The sequence below is a fragment of the Sycon ciliatum genome, chromosome 5, assembly GCF_964019385.1.
Source record: "Sycon ciliatum chromosome 5, ocSycCili1.1, whole genome shotgun sequence".
Lineage (NCBI taxonomy): Eukaryota > Metazoa > Porifera > Calcarea > Leucosolenida > Sycettidae > Sycon > Sycon ciliatum.
Window position 1 is genome coordinate 37,802,168 of NC_088647.1, and position 21,240 is coordinate 37,823,407.

General features: G+C 47.4%; 2 protein-coding genes and 1 long non-coding RNA gene across 3 annotated transcripts in view; 1 reads left to right on the plus strand and 2 right to left on the minus strand.

Moving 5' to 3' along the window:
- The window catches only part of LOC135818589 (uncharacterized), a 199,164-nt gene that overhangs the window by 95,039 nt on the left and 82,885 nt on the right, over nucleotides 1-21,240 (plus strand). The window lies entirely within an intron of this gene.
- On the minus strand, nucleotides 1,110-5,112 carry LOC135818577 (uncharacterized). The gene is made up of 2 exons (XR_010553706.1): nucleotides 3,958-5,112; nucleotides 1,110-2,893 (listed from the first exon to the last, which is right to left on the minus strand). It is a non-coding gene; the product is annotated as an uncharacterized LOC135818577 (long non-coding RNA).
- The window catches only part of LOC135818584 (uncharacterized), a 108,604-nt gene continuing 103,233 nt past the window's right edge, over nucleotides 15,870-21,240 (minus strand). The window contains exon 5 of the mRNA XM_065331975.1: nucleotides 15,870-17,780. Within this exon, the coding sequence (XP_065188047.1) occupies nucleotides 16,180-17,780 (1,601 nt within the window). The 3' untranslated portion in view covers nucleotides 15,870-16,179. The remainder of the gene's footprint in view (nucleotides 17,781-21,240) is intronic.

Below are 21,240 nucleotides of genomic sequence, written 5' to 3' on the forward strand. Positions count from 1 at the left end.
GTCAGTCCAGCACAATACACCAATCGTATTTCACTATTACTCGCGTGTCATAATTGGGGATATGGGCTGCTCCAGCTGCTCCGCCCAATATCCCTGATATGCCAACTAGACGAAAAGTGTGTTCTGAGCCTGTATCGCGTATAATAGGCTCATGGTAAACAAATAATAAAAGTCTTAAAAAATCAGGATTGACGTGACACTTCCAGCCGAGTTTTCCGCATCCGCAGGAACGCTACCACCCTCTAGAATCATAGTATAGTGGACTCTGCAATGAACAGATTATGAAACTCCCTGCAGATTTAGTCATCTCTGGTCGGACTGGTCTTGGGGCACCATGGAAGCTGTGACTGCGGGTTGCCAAGTTTAGTTTTGTGATTGATCATGGGGCGTTTGTGACTACAACGGAAGCATAACTGCTCACAGAGCCATGATTGATCACAGTCTTACTGTTGTGAATATTAAAATCGAGTGAGAAGTCAAGCAGCCACGGGGCGCTGGCCTTGCAGCTGTGAGTATGCATACGGTACATATTCACATGACTATATTGTATAAAGAGTTGGTGGACAAGCCGTTGATTATTCACTCTCATTGTAATATCAAAAAGTATTCTTTCTAGACCAAAGAGTGGTATATTTGATAACATTTAATAACGATAGAAATTTTTACGATACTTCTCCAGACGTTTCGTTGTTCTGAACAACATCGTCAGTGGATAAAGAAAGCTTCTTTATCCACTGACGATGTTGTTCAGAACAACGAAACGTCTGGAGAAGTATCGTTATTAAATGTTATCAAATATACCACTCTTTGGTCTAGAAAGAATACTTTTTGATACTATATTGTATGCTGGACACTGCTGGTCCATTGTTGCAGTGTGTAAGTGAACTGCAGTACCTATTCCGTGATGGAACACCTACTCTTGATAGACTGAATGTTTGAGCTAATAGTCTTTTACTTCACTCTCATGCTGCTCACATAATATACCATACGCCAGAAGACCCTAAGCTAGTTCTAAGATACTGTGGACCATGTGACCATGTGGTACTTTCACTCTACAGCCAAGTCAACCCACTTCGTCAACACACAGGGTTTCCTCAGACACAAGAGAATGGCTTACTCCACTCTGGAGAAGAACACAGTTTGCTCTCTCGAACACCAACAGCAGATAACTACGGAACATGGGCAGCGTAACAACTGCTAGAATATTGAACTGGCGTCGTCCACACAAAACAAATAAAGACAACTGATAACCAAAACACATGCAACTGCCAACATGCATGTAACAGCGACTGAAAGCCAGAACTACAGACTCCGCTCAGGGAGGAACAGGGGAAACAGAGGTAACGCTTCCGACTCCGAGAGCTTCAAATAGCAGCGCACAACACAATACATCAACCTTGTGTGTCACCTTGCGCTACCGCAAACGAACACCTATGGATGCGGCACAGTACAGCACAGACTCAGTGCATGCACGGTGTAATAACTGGAGTACATGTAAACCGACAACGGTCACCTTGCACCCTATGCAGTAAGTTACACAGGCGGTGCCAACAAAAGAGCAGGGTATGTGTATAGTGCACACTCCAATGGCACAGCAGAAAATGTTCTCACCAATAGCCACTGCTAGCTGTTTTGTCATCTTGCTGTGCCAAATGATGCTGCTGTATAGACGTGCCAAGCAGAAATGGACTGCTTATGAGCTTGAACGGTACCCGGCAGAAGCGATACGTTGCCAGGCTGATGTACTGTCGGAGTTGGCGAACCACAGAAATCGTGTCGCATCTCTGTATGCTGGGTTGACACTGATTTGTAGAATGGCCTTCTCAGTATCGCAGGTCATGACGATTGGTGGCAGGCAAAATCGTAGAACAATGCCAAACAGATCTGGCAGCAAAGCTGGGCCATGTTGCAAACAGTTGTTCAGGGACACATTAGTGCGTCTGGCTTTGGCTGAGGCGTCGTAGACAATTCTGACTTTTGTGATCGTCTTCTGTGGTATCACGACTGGTTGATGAGGCGGATAGGGCACTCTGGCACCCACAGGTGTAGAAGGACTCACTTGTTCAATGATGCCTTGTCGTAGCTGCTGCTGGATCACGTCGTCGCATTTGACCTTGAGTTCCGACTCGACTTCTAGGCACTTGGATAGAGACCGGAAACGATCGAGTTGAATGACAGTTGAGATGAATTGCCTAATTGCTAGGTCGTTGTTAGAAGATTGGCTCCGATCAAGACGACTGACTATCTTTCGGTCGATGGCGATACTGGTTGATGCTGCACTAGCTGCTGTTGTGCTAGATGCTGGTACCTCGTCAAACACAGGCTGATCAGATACCATGTTGGTACTGCTGTCAGATTTCTGTTGAGATTCAGGGCAGATCGTGACATGATGGTGACTCTGATTGGTGACCCATGCGAGAACACACATTACACTTGCGGGTGGCCTTGCACTGAGTTGACCGGTGCCCTGTGCGCAAACACACAATGCAACGCTTCTGTTCAATCAGTTATTCTTTCCGCTGTGCTACTGTTGTGTATTTCGTGCAGCTCTTGTCCAGGTGAGATCCACCGCAGAATGCACACCCTCTCATACTGCTGGCATTCCAGTTACCATCAGACCGCTTCCTTCTCGTGACCTTGCATGCGCCTGTCACCAGTGCACCTGCAGAATAATGAGTGACATCTTCTGCTGTAGTATCGCCTGTGTTTGTGCGGCGCAGAAAGGCGTCTTGCATGATAACATAACGCTTCAGTGCTGTTCTAAAGTCGTTCAGTTTCCATTGTGTCCCAGCATCTGAAAAGCCTCGCGATTCTTCGTCGTCAGGTTGCGATTCGTCCAGTTGAATCAGCGTTCGTCATGATCCGTATCCTGGTCACAGCACCATGTGACGATCTGGTGACATCAGACGGATATAATACACAAGAGACAATTGTGATATTTCTACGTTGTGTTTACTTCAGATACTGTATAGCAGGAAATTTTCGGACGGAAATATTTTCGGACAAAGCCAAATTTCGACCTTTCGGACGGATCATATTTTCGTACAGTGCTGCATTCTAAATACACGTGTTCGCAAGCAGTACGCATGTATAGTGTACATAATTTCATATGAGCAAATTTTAGTACGGAATTAATTTTAGTACAAAAGAGGCCGTGTACGAAATCGTACGAAAATAAATTCCGTCCGAAAATGTCCTGCTCTACAGTAGATAATGTAAATAAAAGTAGTGTAAATAAAAGTAATGTAAATAAAAGTAATGTAAATAAAAGTAATGTAAATAAAAGGGGGGTTTGTCAACTGACAACCGCTCTTTTTAGTTGCTATTCACTCTTTAGATGAAAATTATTTTATTAATGATGTCGAAAATTATGCGGTTGGCAGTTGACAAACCCCCTTTTATTTACAGTGCAGTTGCGTGATGTCCACCACTTTCTTTACATAATCTTACAGTCCTAAAACAGCCACTGACTTCCAACTACCAAGGGAAAGCACGCCCAAGCGCAGGAGAACCGTGCGCGTGCGGGTACGTGACATAATATCGTAGTGCAGCTGGCAGGCAGGGCATGATCAGGGGTTCAGGACCTGCGTGTAAGCGCTCTGATTGGCTCAAACCCTGGCAACCGTGAATCACGTGCCATGTCTGAAAGTACAAGTAGTTGCGATTTGTGCTAAAGTTCAAACTGACGGAACACGTGCAGCGCTACACCGTGAACCATGTGGAAACAATAAGAAGCAGAGGAGACACGGGATAGCAGACATGAACTCAGGGTCAAACTGATAAGTGTGTAACGTGAATGCATGCAGTATATGGAGACAAAACAAAGTCATAGAACTCAGTACGTAACAAGACAGTACTACACACTAAACTCGTACATGTGAATGTCACAACACCATATGAATTAGCTCTTACACCCCACTTATGTTTCAGTCAGTAAGAGTACACATGCGTACTTACGTTGATTCCATCTTATTTCACTTGTCCAACGCCATCGTTGTGAGCCTTCGACACTTGGGAATACACAGGACAGATAAGATAGCGGCGAGAGCATCTCCCCGCTCTGTGAACACAGCTCAGACGCCATGCTTCATGATTGTGTGTCCATGGAGTACAAGAACACAATAGACTTAGTGCAGCTAACGAAATGGATGACGGGCGATGGCCTGAGTGTTCTCCTTCCTTGATGAACATTGGCAGCCACCACATACCATGCTTGATGTTCCAAGCACCATCGGCGCAGGCCACGTATTTCGGCACCGACGATTTGTTCGTCCACCAATAGTCGGAACAAAAGTTTCTCACTTGCACACCCCGTAGAGCTGCCGCTGTTGTGCCAAGGCCCATTGGCGCATGGTGTGTATACTCCAAATCTACATGTATGATGATGGGTCACTGCTGACGTTTGTGCTCTTGGACAGTGCAACGCTGCATGAAGACAAGGCTCCACAATCGCTGAGAACGTTAGTGTGCATCCATGGAATACTAGAACACAATAGGCGCGGCGCAGCTAGCGCCCACTTGGATGAATCGGACGACAGTGGTGGCGAGTGCGTTCTCCTTCCTCGGTGAACACTGCTGGTCACCCTGTTCGATGATCCACCAAACACCATCGATGCAGGCCGCGTTTTTCAGAACCAGTGATTTGTTCGTCCACCAACAATTGAAATTAATGTTTCTCACTTGAACACTCTGTAGAGCTGTCGCTGTCGTGACAAGGCCGTGTATACTCCAAATCTACATGTAGGATGAAGAGTAACAGTTACTGCTGATAATAAAGTTTGCGCTCGTGGACAATACAACGCCGTGTGAAGTAAATTGTGGCTCCACAATCGCTCAGAATGCTAATGTGTGTCCATGGAATACTAAAACACAATAGGCGCGGTGCAGCTCACGCCCAACGTGGATGAAACGGACAACAGCAGCGGCTAGAGCGTTCTCCTTCCTCGGTGAACACTGCTACAAGATATTATGCTTGATGATTCACCAAACTCCATCGTTGGGGCCAGGTTTTCCGGCCCCAGCGAGTTGTTCGTCCAGCAACTAACTTTGAGTCTTTCTGCAACACTTCGTAGAGCAGCCGCGCAAGGCCTTTCTTTCACGTCAGGGTAGCGATCCTTCCTAGATGCTATCACCATTCATTGTTACGTTTTACTACAATGACACTCCAGGACTAGTGTTTCTCCAAAAATAAAGTCAGCTGCCATTACCATGATTACTCGGCATTATAACTGAGTACATGCCAGAACATGTACACAGACAGTACACAGTACCAGTAGTACTAGACGCGCATAGGAACAGTCCCTAGTCCTAGACTGCATGGCTGTACATGCACACTGAGTCTGTACTAAAAATCCTCTCCACCGAACAAGTAACACGTAAGTTGCCAGTGGCAACATATGCAAAAGCAAAAGGCGCATACAGTACATGCACTTGACTTTGATTTAATTCTTCTTTTGTTGTTTTCAGTGTTTTCTCTTTCTCATTGATCTCGACAGTGTTGTGGTGCTCGTTACCTTACTGAGACATCTCTTGTGACCGTGCATGGTCAGTGTCACCAACGGCGCAACGAGGCGGAGCGCCGGGATCGAGCGTGTAAAAATGCTCTGCATTAGCAGCTCCTGTAGTGTAGAATGAACACTTCATCCATCGATTGCCGCTATGCATTTCGTGTTGTGGTCACAGATAATCTGGGCAAATGTAAAACTACCAACTGGAGAGTGCTATGTTGTTAGGGACGTGTCCCAAAGTGTCATCACATGGCTGTGGAGACTAGTACACACCTGGAGGAATATTTCTACAACAGTGATACGGAGTGATATGGAGTGCAGATGGATGAATAGAAAAGAAAACTGAGATGATGGGAAGTAAGTACATGTCATGTAAGTAATTAGTTGATTGTGTGGAAGAAATTTGAAACAAGATAAAATAAAAGTTTCACTCAAACATACATGTAACATCCTGATTAGTATTCCGTCTTCATTTTTCCAGGTAGTGGCACTCCACACGCTCCGATTACCTGGTGTGTGTGTGTGTGTGTGTGTGTGTGTGTTTGTGTGTGTTTGTGTGTGTTTGTGTGTATGTGGGCACTCCAGTCTCCCCGGAGGTGTGGGTTCGAATCCCACCGCTGCCACCAGTGTTAGCTGCTCCCGGCTAATGAAGTCCCCTCACACCAAAACACAAGAGTTTTATAGTATTGAATTATGCAAGTACAAGAGTGTAGACAAGAAGGAGAACAGGACAATGACAACTCAAGACTAGTGCCAGCTAGTTCGGTTCGTAGGTACACTTATGCCTGATTGTGTTGGGTCTGTTGCCAACAGGCTCGGCTGCTTGAAGGTGTAATGTTGTACCTGCCACCTTTGTTGGTTCCAGGGTTCATATACTTTCTATTTGAAGTATACATACCTGTTAACCATGGACTGCTTCTGGCTAGATTAAAGGGGAAGTGCATCGATTTTTCAAGTAGGGCTCAGATGAAAGACAATTGGATATCGGTTCCGATGGTATATCTCTCGCTTGCGTACGGCAAGGGAAACTTGCCATATCGCCGATTTCCTGATCCCGTTTCCATGGCGACTACAGGTGATGACGCACATTCTGCTTAGCTCCGTGAGAGAGAAGGTCGATCACTGCAGAATTGTGTCATTTTCAGTTGTCTTCTTGTATTCACGAAGTGAAAGAAGTACTGTGTTCAATGCTGTTAGTGCCGTGAACTGTGTATTAGTAGTCCTCTCCGTTGTGTACTGGGGCGTGACACCGACAGGGGAAAGCTGGAGTGCAGAGACGTTAGCTGGCAAGCGAAAATCGTGACGAACCAAGTGCTGAAATCTTGGTTGGGACAAATCAAACGTTCAGCATTTACCTCAACCAAGGACCATGCCGTTTGCTCTTTCCACTTCCTGAAGATGGATGCGCTGCCTGCTGGAGACTCTCCTATCTCTCGTAACATCTTCTGAAGCCAGGTGAGACGACGAGTAGCGGAGATTAGCGAACGAAATAACGTCGTATGTTTTGAAATTTTGCTGCTCAGGAGAGATGGCAATATATGAACTTAGTCCATGTGAACTCAATCAGCCCATGAACAAATGCTTTCCTTGCAGACGTGCATGTGTCTATCCAATCTACACGTAGAGATCATTCCATGCCCTCAGTGAATGGCCTATTTATAATTATATTATTTGTCCATACACTTCATCTGCATGTTGTCTCTATGGAGAAGGGTATTGTTCATTTCATAATTATGAAGAAGTTCGGGCAATAGATGCTTTCCTCTGGTACAATTCTGTTGACCTAATGTTCTTTCTAGCTTCATGGGTAGCTTAGGTGAGGTACCATCACCATCATGTTTACATGAGGGTCAACCACTGCACCGTTCTTTGTTGTGACATGACGTAAGTTATTGTAACTGCTCGCAGACTCCATAACTTCCAGCAACACCTAGCATGGTTTTCCGTCACCGTTGTGGGTGAACAAATTCCTGTCCAACATATTTATACAGACATGCCAGCACACACCATGCGCCATACACACACTTGCCCTGCTCTGTCGAGTCACAGCCACGTGGGCCCGGAGGGGCAGTGGAGAGAGAATGGGAGAACGCCGCCCCATGGCGCCCGGGACACAAAAACAAGAGTTTGTCCGGCTACGTAGGGAGCAACACACATACATATACACACACACACACACACACACACAAAATGAGAGTTCGGGTCATCTGCCACGAGACTGACGGGACGGCCGGGGAGAGCTTCAGCAGCCGTGTCTATTCCTGCCCTGGACCGAACGGAAGCAGCGGTCGCGGGACACACAGTATTCACCACAACACGGCTCCACTGTCGTTGGGGGCTGAGCCACACACTTGTGACGGGCAAGAACGCCACAGCTAAGAAAGCAACGGCCACAGCGATCACACTGGCATGCTCCACGCTGCTCCTGCACACACTCTCTCCCTCTCTCTCTCTCTCTCTCTCACACACACACACACACTCACACACACGCACACACACACACACGTACGTGCGCACATACTGCAAGAAAGAAAGAGAGCATGAGTGTCAGATTCTTGCATAGGAAGTGTTTATCAGCACACACTTATACATGCACATGCAGGCACTCAACGACCAACTATGCACCATGCCGTATGTTCGTCAAACATAAGATTGCAATACCAAAGAACAACATAAACAAGATCACTTACTTCGTTCTCCTCCAAGTGTGTCCTCCCCAGCCATTTCCCTAGGCGGAATGTAGCCTACGAAATGGTTTCTCTAGACTAGGAGAAGATGCTTGGTATTCGCCATCTCTCCTGAGAAATGTTCAGCAAAAATGTCAAAACATACGACATTATTTCGTTCGCTAATCTCCGCTACTCATCGTCTCACCTGGCTTCAGAAGATGTTACGAGAGATAGGAGAGTCTCCAGCAGGCAGCGCATCCATCTTCAGGAAGTGGAAAGAGCAAACGGCATGGTCCTTGGTTGAGGTAAATGCTGAACGTTTGATTTGTCCCAACCAAGATTTCAGCACTTGGTTCGTCACGATTTTCGCTTGCCAGCTAACGTCTCCGCACTCCAGCTTTCCCCTGTCGGTGTCACGTCCCAGTACACAACGGAGAGGACTACTAATAAACAGTTCACGGCACTAACAGCATTGAAAACAGTACTTCTTTCACTTCGTGAATACAAGAAGACAACTGAAAATGACACAATTCTGCAGTGATCGACCTTCTCTCTCACGGAGCTAAGCAGAATGTGCGTCATCACCTGTAGTCGCCATGGAAACGGGATCAGGAAATCGGCGATATGGCAAGTTTCCCTTGCCGTACGCAAGCGAGAGATATACCATCGGAACCGATATCCAATTGTCTTTCATCTGAGCCCTACTTGAAAATCGATGCACTTCCCCTTTAACTCTAGTGTAATGAATGGTGCTAGTGAAGCTTATATCAGATCCACTCTGATTTAGCCACCCACACTAGTAGCAAGTATTACATTCACTGGGGGCAGGGGTAACTGCAGTTGGATCCCGGGACGGATACCCTGATTCCGTCAATCCTTTTTCTGCAACTTGTCCTCGCCCACTTACTGAGGTGTGGTGAGCCCATAAGTGGGATCATTTTCAAGTCCACCCAGAGTTTTGGGGATTTCAGAGGGTTTCAGCCATTGGGCGGTTCAATAGCCAATAGAGTCATCTTTCCAAGATTCCTTTTGAGTCTCTCTCCCCTCTCCCGGGGAGACCCACGTGACCCAGTTTTGACAGTGAGCAACAAGTACAAGTGTGTGTGTGTGTGTGTGTGTGTGTGTGTGTGTGTGTGTGTGTGTGTGTGTGTGTGTGTGTGCGTGTGCTTGCGTCCATAGCCCTTCCAAAGACCCTTGGAGTGCCTGAGGACATTGGTCACATCGTACGGGAGCGGCATTTGCGCTGGCTTGGACACGTGACACGGATGGAAGATCACCGGTTGCCCAAGTGTGTTCTCTTCGGTGAACTGCCTGCCCCGCGTCCCGCGCATGGTCCAGGCAAGAGGTGGAGGGACGTCATTATGGATGACGTTTCGTCGGTTGAGCCACCGGTACCAACATGTTGATGGTACGGTGCAGCCCAGAACAGTCCGGAGTGGCGTACCATTGCCCGTCAACCACCCAAGGCACCCTCTGCTGCTGGCTACGGTTGCGCCTGCGGCCGCACGTTCCGTCGAAGGGGTCGACCTGAAACGCCATCAGTCGTTCTGTTGTGGACTGGAGAAATAACTATGCGCTATCATTGTTACGCAATGGGCAAGGTCAAGGTGTGTGTGTACAGCATGTGTGTGTGTGTACGGTATGTGTGTGTACAGTATGTGTGTGTGTGTGTGTGTGTGTGTGTGTGTTTGCACAGTATGTGTGTGTGTGTGTGTATTGTGTGCCACGAACCTTTCTGCCGGTTGCTGCCATATTAGTCCTTTCTCTATCATTGCCTCTGGCAATGGGCAAGTTCAAGGTTCAAGGATGTGTGTGTGTATAGTCATGCACACATTCTCGTGTGTGGTTGAGTTGGCTAGACAAATTGACCGTGTATGGGCACGAGGTTTCCGTCATGTCGATGGTATTGGAATTACGTACCGTATTTTCTGGAGACAACGCCGCACTTTGAACACTCAAAATTCACCCAAAAGAATGACTTATATTCCAATGACCAAAATAACAGTGATCATCAAATAGATGTCTGTATTTCATGGCAAAAAAATGTGGGGGGGGGGGGGGGAGGGGGTACGGCTTATACTCCGGAAAATACGGTACTGTATGACTTGTAATGTAAAATATAAATTTCTCTTAACCTTGTTAGTGGAATTTGTGTCATTGCTCAGCGGGTATGGGTTGCAACGCCTTGTTGTTTATTTTGTAGGAACAACAAGTTACGCTATAATGTCCACTAACACCACCAGTTACTTGACAATCAGCTCATGCATGTTGAATCTTTAGAGCCACACAAGTTGTGTGCTATGTTGCTATGCGTCCTTGAATCTTGGTTTGACCGTACTGTCCAATGGTCTTGCCAGTATCGTCATCGACATGCATGTACATCGGCCTTCACAGCTAAGACCTTCAGCTTGTGCTTGTCTTGGTTGTGCTCACCTTCCCCTCCTATGTTATCATGTAACTAAGAACATTCCAAGTTGGAATGCTGCTGGAGTGCGCATCCAAAACTTGCTAGAGCTGATAGCCAGTTAGTTGTAGAAGGTCAGTACCGTCGGTCAGTGCCGTGCAATGTTATCGCATGAGTTGATTGTCATGTGACATAGGGGTGTTGCCTGGGGACACGCTACGGTCATTACGCTATGGACCGTATCACTTTTTGCCCCCAGGTACCACCCCGTGAACCAATAAAATAAACTGATTTGGACTCTAAATTTCCAAAATTTCGACTCAGCCACCCGTCCCCCACGAGTAACTTGTACTTCAGATGGCTGACCTTACCACACTATAATACCTTCAGATGCCCCTGTAACTGATGGTGTTAGTGTTAGTGGACTTTATAGCGTAACTTGTAGTTCCTTGGTGGTTTTTGTGTTTTCTTGGTTGAGCCGACGGTTTCATTTCTGTGTTCTGTAGTGATTGGCCTGTGGAAACAATAATCCAAGTGGATGTCATTGTGTTCTATGTATGTGACTTTTGCAACAGGTTCAAGGCAAGATGCACGTCATGAAGCATTCGGCCCGTGATCTCAGTGTCTGGTAGCTTATGTAGCCGTGGTTGTATGGGTGATCAAAGATGATACTCTGCATATCAATTTAAGTGTGAAGTATTTGTGCTCTGCCCATACAACACAGCAACAAAGACAGAGTTACATAGCCAGTGGCTGGCAATGGTGAAGTAATCATATGAATATGTGTTAGTATTCCTGACCTATTGTAAGCAAGTAAGCTCATCATTACTACAAGACTAATAGTATTACTAGCAGCAGACATGACGTCATTCTCCTGTTTACATACCTCTAATATCTGTATCTACAGCTGCAGCAGTAGTGGGTACCATGGCAACACAGTATCTCCCTCCCGTGTTCAGTTTTACTGCTCTGCACACACCATCGTGGTGTGGTTGGCGTGTGTTGTGTGGTTTTGTTCTCAGCATCTTCAGCATAGTACACGTAGTGAATCATGTACCGGGTTACTTTCCATCGCCTGCTGCCTCCGCCGCCGTTTACGTATCATTTTTATTGAGATGACGTGAGTTTACCGTGATCAGTGATTTCCCCGTCACCCCGGCTTGCCTGCTGTCATACTGAAAGCTCTCCAATCTATTGAATCTATCCTTTTTGTTCTTGCCTGCAACAGCAATCAACACTCTACCATCTATTTGCTGTTGTTTTGTACGTCGCTGCACGTTTGAGCCAGCTACACTGCACTCGCGTGTGTATATGTGTACGGTCTGTCTGAATATCTATAGTCACATGACCAGTGCATGGTTACATCATCAAGAGTACACACAGCTGTACTGTGGGGTGCTGAAGAACGGTTGGGTTAGGTGAAAAACGGACATGCAGGCTGGAATTTCACCCTGGCACAGCATACCAATGTATAGACAGTAACTCAACTGTGCATAAACCATAGTACATGAAAATAGGAATGCTCTAGGCTACTACCAGGCTGACCCCCCAGTTCTTTCTAACCCAACAGTACAGTGTAAGTTTGACATCATCTACATGCAGTAGATATCCGCAAAGTTACATGGTGGAATGTACTATGTGTACTGGGGGTAATAAAATAATGACCTCTCTGGAATGGTGCGCTGTACTAGGGGTAATAATGCCTTCTCTGGAATGATGCCCTCTATTGGGGGTAATAATGCCCTCTCTGGAATGGTGCACTCTATTGGGGGTAATACTGCCCTCTCTGGAATGGTGCACTCTATTGGGGGTAATAATGCCCTCTCCGTGGAATGGTGCCCGGGGTGCAGTGCAGACCGTGACTGAATGCTTGAGATCAAGGAAATACATTACAGCCGTATCATGTGTGATGAGGTGATGCAGCATGGCCGCGGTGCTGTGTGGACTGAGAGCAATGGAGTTTCCGCGCGTCTCATCACACCAAGACTAGATAAACTCTTCGTCACAGTCATTAGGAGCAGCAGAGTGCCGGCTACAGCTGATCAAGCGTACCACCAGCAACAATGAATGTATTTCAGTAAATACTGGCATTGGTGTCAATATTGACAAACACGTACATCAGCAATCGACTATCAGAGCAGAAGCAGAAGAGCAGTGAACACCATCAGTATAATTATACTGTATATACATATCTATAAGACTATTGTAGAGTGTACTCAGCACTTGCTGGTGACAATAACCACATCAACAAAACCAAGAGAAGAATCGTGACGGAGAGCTACGTAGTGTGCAACAGTATGAACAGAAGTATTGTCTGCAACATCAGCAGTTGCACTACCAGTAACATCATGTATTCTTGTGTGTATACTTGACTGTGAGGAATTATATGCGTAAATCCTAGAATAAGCAGAAAACTGATGATTGAACTGTTTCTTCAGCAGAGTCATGCATGCTACACAATACAATCATTGAAAACAGTACACACACAAATTACATTCTACTCAAGTGAATTCAATACTCAGTGTGATGTGTGCTGCACGCCTACACACATGCACACACACACACACACACACACACACACACACACACACACACCATTCAGTGGAAGTTGTGCAATCATTGACTGTTGGTTGGTAGATCAAACTTGAACAATACGTCAGCTCTGTCCTTGCCTACTCCTTCAGCAACGGCTGGAAGTGATAGAAAGTTTTTAAAGAAGACATTATACATGCATGCACACACACACACACACACACACACACACACACACACACACACACACACACACACACACACACACACGATGCACACAAAGATGCATGCACAAACACACGTACGCACACACACACACACACACACACATGCACACAAATCGCACAAAAATGTTGGCCTTCTGGAAAGACAGGCAGTTCGTAGGCAGTACGGTCATTCTCGTATACAAATTCAACACACAAAGAAATGACCTGCATATAGAAAATAGAAAAGAAAAATGACCAAGGAACTACAAGTTACGCTATGATATCCGCTAACACCACCATTAACCCAGACCCACGTGTAAACACCCAGGTCTCCGGGCATACCTCTGCATATGCACATGCGCAAGCGCATGCGCACGCACACACACACACATTCATGTACACAAACATAATTGCAGACACTCCAACGCCCCGTCTGTGCGTACAACGACGTACTCGCGCACGCACTCACAAGCGATCAGCACATAAGTTGGGAGTTGCCATGACTTCATTTTGATTACTTCAGCAAAGTGATGATAGACCAGTTCCAAGAATGCAAACGATAATATTTTGCGTCATATCATCACATTCGGTCGTCAGTAATTCACACTGCCCACCGGGGGCAGACGCACGAACGGCCCACCATCATATTGTATGTATGTGGTGTAACGCCTCATGCCAGGCAGTTGTGTGAGTTTTTGGCGTCGGTGGTCGTTCGTTCACCCTCACTGGGCAGTATGCGGTCGGCCCTAGCGGGCAGTATGCTTTTGCCCTTGGCGGGCAGGTTGTCGGCCTCGGTGGCTGTTCATTTGCTCAATAGGCAATATGATTCAGCCCTCGGTGGGCAGTATATAATCGGTCCACGGTGGGCAGCATTCTTTGGCACTCGGTGGGTACTAGGCTTTATCCCTTGGCGGGAAGTTTGCTGTAGCCCTCGGGGGCAGGCTATTGGCCTTGACGGCCGTTGTGCACCCTCGGTTGGGCGGTATGCTTTAGCCTTCAGTAGGCAGGTTTCTGGCCTTGGCGGCCGTTCGTGCGCCCTCGATTGGGCTATACACTTATTCTTGCGGTCGGGCTATAATCATGCGCCCTCGGTCGGGCTATAATCATGCGCACTCGGTCGGGCTATAATCATGCACTCTGGATCGGGCTATAATCATGCGCCCTCGGTCGGGCTATACGCTTCTTCGAGCTCTCGGTCGGGCTATAATCATGCGCTCTCGATCGGGCTATAATCATGCGCCCTCGGTCGGGCTATACGCTTCTCTCGCGCCCTCGGTTGGGCAGTATGCTTTAACCCTCGATGGGTAAGCTGTTGCCCTGGGCGGCCGTTCATGCGCCCGCAGCGGGCATGTTTCTGGCCATGTCGCCATTTGTGCGCCCTCGGTGGGCAGTATGCTAACGGTCCACAGCGGGCAGGATTACTTAGCCCTCAGTGGCTTGGCTGTTGACCTCCCCAGCCGCTCATGTCACCGGCCCATGGTGGGCAGCTGCAGGCTAGCCCTCAGTGGCCAAGAACTCAAACAACTGCCTGGCATGAGGCGTCACACCACACACATACAATATGATGGTGGGCCATTCGTGCGTCTGCCGCCGGTGGGCGTTGCGAATTACTGACGACCGAATGTGATGATATGACGCAAATATTATCGTTTGCTGTCTTGGAACTGGTCTTTCATCACATACTATTATAAATGAAGTCATGGCAACCCCCAAACCTATGTGTTGAGTGCTTGTGAGTGTGTGCGTGAGTACGTCGTTGTACGCACAGACGGGGCGTAGGAGTGTCTGCAATTATGTTTATGTACATGAATGTGCGTGCGTGCGTGTGTGTGTGTATGTGTGTGTGTGTGTGTGTGTGTGTGTGTGTGTGTGCGTGCGCGTGTGTGACCTGACTTGCGTGTGTACCCGTGGGCCTGGGTTAAAAGCTAAAACTGCATTTTGACACATGAAGAAATCAACTGCAAAGGAACGCTCCTTCACATCCCGTCAATTCAAGAGCTTGAAGAAGACACGTCTTCCGATATGACACCATAACACTAACAGGATGTCTGTACAATTTTGCCAGCTTGTAAATCGTGCAGGGACAGTCACGTGACACACACTCACAGCAATATGCCAATATTGCGCGTGTGCCAGGGCTAACTAGACTTTGCTGTGCAAAGCCTACATGTTACTGAACAATCAGCTCATGTGATAACATTGCACGACACTGACCGACGCTACTGGCATTCTACAACTAACTGGTTAAAGCGCGATGCACAATATCACTTATGCGACGAGACGAGCGACGAGCAATGCGATCGAAATGTTTTTTCTGCAAAATTTTGAATCGCACCTCCGTCGCAGGTCTCATCGCGGAAAGTTGACCCTAGTTCAACTTCTGCGACAAGCGACGAGCGATGCACATCACTTTCTACACGGCGGGCGCACGTGACAGCTCGCGTACAGTTTTGTACTGTGCATGCCCTGCAACGATGTGCTGTGCATTGTGCATCAAAGACTCTTCGTGTATTCGAAAAAGACTTTGGTCGACGCTCATCGCATTGCAGAAGTGATAGTGTGCATCGCGTTTTACTACTCCCTGGTACAGACCAGGAAGTAGTAAAATACTGTTATTTTACTACTCCCTGGTACAGACCAGCTGAGCTGGACGTTTGCTGCAGACTTTATGGTACTGGTCAAGTACACACATCTGTAGATTGAGAGTGTGGCTAGGGTGACTAGTGTATTGTCTGTCTGATCATCATAATTCATCAACAAACAGGTGTACCCGTATTTCATACACTGATCAACACTGTACATCTACTACTGTACAACACATACCTGGGAATATGCTGATGTTCTGCAACGTCTTCCTGCAATCAATCCGAGATGAACTCCAGGACAGTAGAGTTGCTATACCATAGCCTGGAATTGTACAATGGAGGTCGAAGCTTGTCCATAGAGCATGGGTTCCCGTACAAGTGTACACCCTCCATCCTCATGATGCCTGGTGACTGCAGCATGGCTTGAATGCTATCATCGGTGATCTTGCAGTTATTTAGGCTGATCAATCTCAAGCTTGTGTTCTTCTTCATCATATCCACCAGGGCATGCACTGTGGCATCATCAATCTCATTGTTTGCCATATCCATCCATTCAATACGCGCATGGTGATGGAGAGAGTGTAGGATACTTGCACCAACTTCATCACTCATGGCCGTGTGGCTAAATGATATGAAGCGCAGCTGGTGGAATCCGGAGAGAAGCTGGCATAGCAGTCTGCAATCAGCATGACTGGGCTGTATATCATGAAACACTGGGTTGTCCTCCAGACCCAATGCACTGACATGTGATTGTGGTGATGTCACTGCCTGTAGTATACTCACAACACCAGATAGCTGTATCCTATTCCTGAGCAGACGAAGGCATTTCAGCACTGTGTTGTCAGCAAGGCCAGATGTTGCCAGAGCAGTTGCTCCAGCATCGGTAATGTTACAGGTTGCTATGTCCAGTTGGTCTAGGTCAGTGTTGGTTGCAAGGTACTGACCAAGTGATGACATCATGGAGTCATCGACCTTGCCTTGTAGGCCACCACCATGTACACTGACCAGATGATCAATTGACTCAGTCCGTACTGAAGTACCAGTAGCATAGCGGCTGCCAATGTCGATTACGTCACCACCACATTGACTAGACGTAGCCACTTCCTGTAGAAGACGGATTGTTACACCACTGCCGCTCAGATAAACCACGCATGGTGGTAGTGTTGTGCTGACACTCCCAGTGTGCTCACGACTGCGACGAGCTTGCAGAAAGTCAACCACACTAGCGGCTAGCTCATCAGTCAGTCTGTTGTTGTTAAAGAAGAGATGCTGTATGGTATCATGAGAATGGAGACTGGATAGTACACATGACACGTCACTGTTGCAGAGTGAGTTCGTATCCAGCCATAGACTGTAAAGGTGTGGTAACTGTGTGACCAGTGTTGCCAGGTCAGATCCACATCCACTATCCAGACTGCAACTTCCCAGTGCTAGATCTGTGAGATTGTTACACGGAGCCAAGTTGCTCGCAAATGCTGCCAGACCATCATTGCCAAGTACTGTATGGTGTGCATTCAGGTACGTTAGACTTGGGTGTTTTACACATCCAGCAAGTGCTGCTCCATCTGCAGATCCACTGGTCAACTCTGTGTTGCTAATGTCAAGAACCTGGAGGGTACGCCGTGTTGATCTAGAGAGTGTGCTTGATATGCTTGCCAATGGTGCTGCAGTGAGATTGGCACCACGCAAATCCACCTTGACGCATTTATCCAGTTGATCAGATAGCAAAATGACACTGTCACCTGACAGATTACAATGGCCGAGATCCAGAGACTTTACATTGTCTACAAGCTCCAAAACAGTATGTAAAGCCATCACATCAACAACTTCAAGGTGGATTCCACTAACATCAATTCCATCACTGGCCAGGAGGTTGGCTGACATAGCATAGCAGCTATGTGTGACTATGTCAGTGTCCTGATTGGGATATCCCTGAGTGCGGTTATGTTGGAGTGAAATGTGGCTTTCCATCAAACATCTCATCATGAACAGAAGCATCTTCGTTTTGCTCTTGAAAGAGTAATCACTGATGCTGTTTTCAGACTTCAGAGCCAACAAAGATGAATGTAGAAGGTCTGGCTTGAGTGCTCCAAAGACAAACTGCCAGAAGACAAGTGTGTTCAAGTCTGTGCCGACAGTGTTGATGCAGCTGCGGATGATGTCTACGCACGAGTCAGAAGAAATGATGCATCTCGATGCACACCACTCTTGCAGTGTCAAGTGAGTCAAGGACACAGTCTGAGTGGAACCGACGAACGACGGATGCATACCAGGGTTGAGCAGTAAGCCGAGATCTTGACAAATGGACTGGTGGAGGGTTGACAGCGTGGATGTAAACGTAGCCATGCCCCTTTGATATGTTGCAAGACACATCGTGTAGAGATTGTGCAATGCCTTGACTAGCTCCACAGCATGGTGATCACACTCCTCATCATTGTTGCTTGTCTCCTTCACATAGCGCTCCAAATGATGTTCTATTACCACGGGGATACTGACAAGATCATCACAACTGAAGTGCCGGCCACCACTGCAGTGACTGATGACGTCATGTGCAAGCCGTACTTGACCAAACTTCCTTCCTCGCCGCTTTTCCAGCTTTGCGACTGAGGAGCGTAAGTAGTGGTCGTAGAAAAGTGTCACACTGGAGGGTAGAGAGTTGTTGATGGGATATTGCTGAACGAGCAGAGCACATAGGAGTGGAGATTGTCGAATGGCTTCCTTCAGCAGACAGTTGGGCGGCTGTGAGAGCTCTGTCATACACTTCTTGGCAACCTCCTCTCCGAGCTGTCGTGAGCAGTACGCAAAGAGCTGGTCTGTCGAGAAGCCGAGAAGTCGGAAACGTAAGCGGAAATTCTGGATATGGTGATACGCTTCATCACACGGTCGGCTAGTTGCGACTACAATAGCATCAGGTAGTAGTGAATGGTTGCTGCTACTGCTCCTCAATATTACAGCTTGGGCTGCTGATCCTTTGCCAAACCCACCACTGCCAAGTTCGTCGATGCCATCAATAACGATCAATACCTGGTCAGAATGCTCTGTTAGGTACCTTAGCAAGGTAGATTGCTCCGGTTTACTGATGCCCAACTTGTCCAAACCAAGAAATACAAACCAATCAGTCGACTGTGGACGTGTCAAATCACGGCATGGCACGTAGAAAATGAATTCAATCTTTGCCAGATTTCCAGTCGTTGTCTCCATGATGTCGGCAATGACTCGTTTGCTCAGTGTTGTCTTTCCCTGCCCAGCGTTCCCAATTACGATGCAACTTTCCAGAATGTCTGTGTCAACTGTGTCATCACCACCACCAACACCAACACCACTTTTGCCAGCGCTAGTTACACCTTCATAATAATGGGGATCAGACAAGAGCTGCTTAGCGCTGGACAGAACAAACTGCCTTCCTCCTTCCACTTTGTCACTCTTATCTTGTCTAGCTCCTGGGATAGCAACGCCTGGTGTACGGTCAGATATTGGCTGTCTTCCAGTGACACGGCGAGTTGCAGCTTGTTGCGCACGATACGTCAGCTGCAGAGCATCTTTCTCCGTCAGAGCCTGCATGGGCACGAAGCAATCCTTGACATCGCCGGACAAGCAAGTTAGATCTGAATGATCAGCGGTGGTCTTGCACAGATGTGTATTCACTCTGTGTAGATGTTGTTTAAGACGTTGAATGTGCCCACCATTGTCTGCTCCATCATCATTCACTAACAGTATATGACATGTCACTGTGCCATCGTTAGCTGTGTTGCTGCCTGCACGCATAGTAGCAACATCAACTGTGGTCAAACACAGGACAGGAAAGAGGAAAAAGAACAAATTGTTTGATGGTATATCATTGTACAGATGTACTGTGATGATATGTTGACAAGTATATTCCTAAATGTAGACAGTGTGTGTGTGTGTGTGTGTGTGTGTGTGTGTGTGTGTGTGTGTGTGTGTGTGTGTGTGTGTGTGTGTCTGTGTGTGCGAGTGTGTGTGTGTGTGTGTGTGTGTGTATGTGTGCAACATCACCAGCAGAGGCATCTTCTGACACACTTGAGTCACCGGTTACAAACAATATGTCCTGCGAACGCTGCAGCTTCCACTGCGCCCGCTGCAACCGCTGTGTGCTTTCGCGCCAAGGCATGACATGTCACAAGTGCAGCCGTGGCTCGGCCAGAGCAACCAACACAGACCGTAGCTCCTTCTGTATCGTTTGCAATTGCGGTCGGCGTTTCAGTAGACCACAGGACCTATCCCGTCATCGCCCCTACTGTTCCGAACCTGCTCAACCCCCCATGGGGTCCGCATAGCCAGAATATGGCAGCGCGTCCAAGGTCCAAGGTGTATGTGTGTGTGTGTGTGTGTGTGTGTGTGTGTGTGTGTGTGTGTGCGCGCGCGCGCGTGCGTGCGTGCGTGTGTGTGTGTGTGTGTGTGTGTGTGTGTGTGTGTGAACCACTGATCGTACTCTTTACATACACACATACATAAGAACTGAACTGAATGGCGTCAACAAAAGAAACATTCAGGGCAGCGCCGTGTGATTTTTTGTTTAGTATCTTGTATGCGTATTGGTAACCGATTTGTTTGCGTGGTATCTGGTATCTTCACTGATTAATTGTTCCTGTTTCTGTAGACGTGTTCTTCCTTGCTGTTCATCCATTCCTTCGTGTGGTTTTCTTTTCTGAATTTCGGCGATGGTTGAGATGTTTGTGTCAGTCCATGTCTATTTCTGTGTGCGTTTTGTCTCTCTGTGAGTTTTCGTAACCCCATTGGCTGTGTTGTGGTTTTTCGGTCAACTGTCCAGTGTGCGTCCTGTGCTGCAAGATGCCTGGATACCCAGTTCTGCTGCCACTGTCTTCTCGGTCCGTGAGTGCCTTCGGTCTCGCCGCTCCCGGCAGCATCGCGGAGTCCAGCGTGCGGCTACTCGTCACGTGTCCAACAATTGTGGTTATACATGTTGTGTTTTATTCTCGCATTTTTATGCTCATTCACATGTTCATTTCTTTCCTCTTTCTGTCTTCTCCGATCCGTCTTCTTCAATTTTTTGGGCTTCATTTGTTTCGCTTTCATCCTCAGGATCTAGGAGAGGATGTCTTTTTTCGGTGGGGGTACACGCTGCTGAATCGTGGAACACGCTGCTGAATCGTGGAACACGCTGCTGAATCGTGGTACACACTGCTGAATCGTGGTACACGCTGCTGAATCGTGGTACACGCTGCTGCGCCTTTGCAACAGGTGTGTACTCACATGCATAAAGCCTAGTTCACATTCGACGGAACGCTGACGGTACGGGACGTAAGGCCTGTCGGGAAGGCTGGGATGAACTGTAAAATCTTGTACGATTCGTACGAC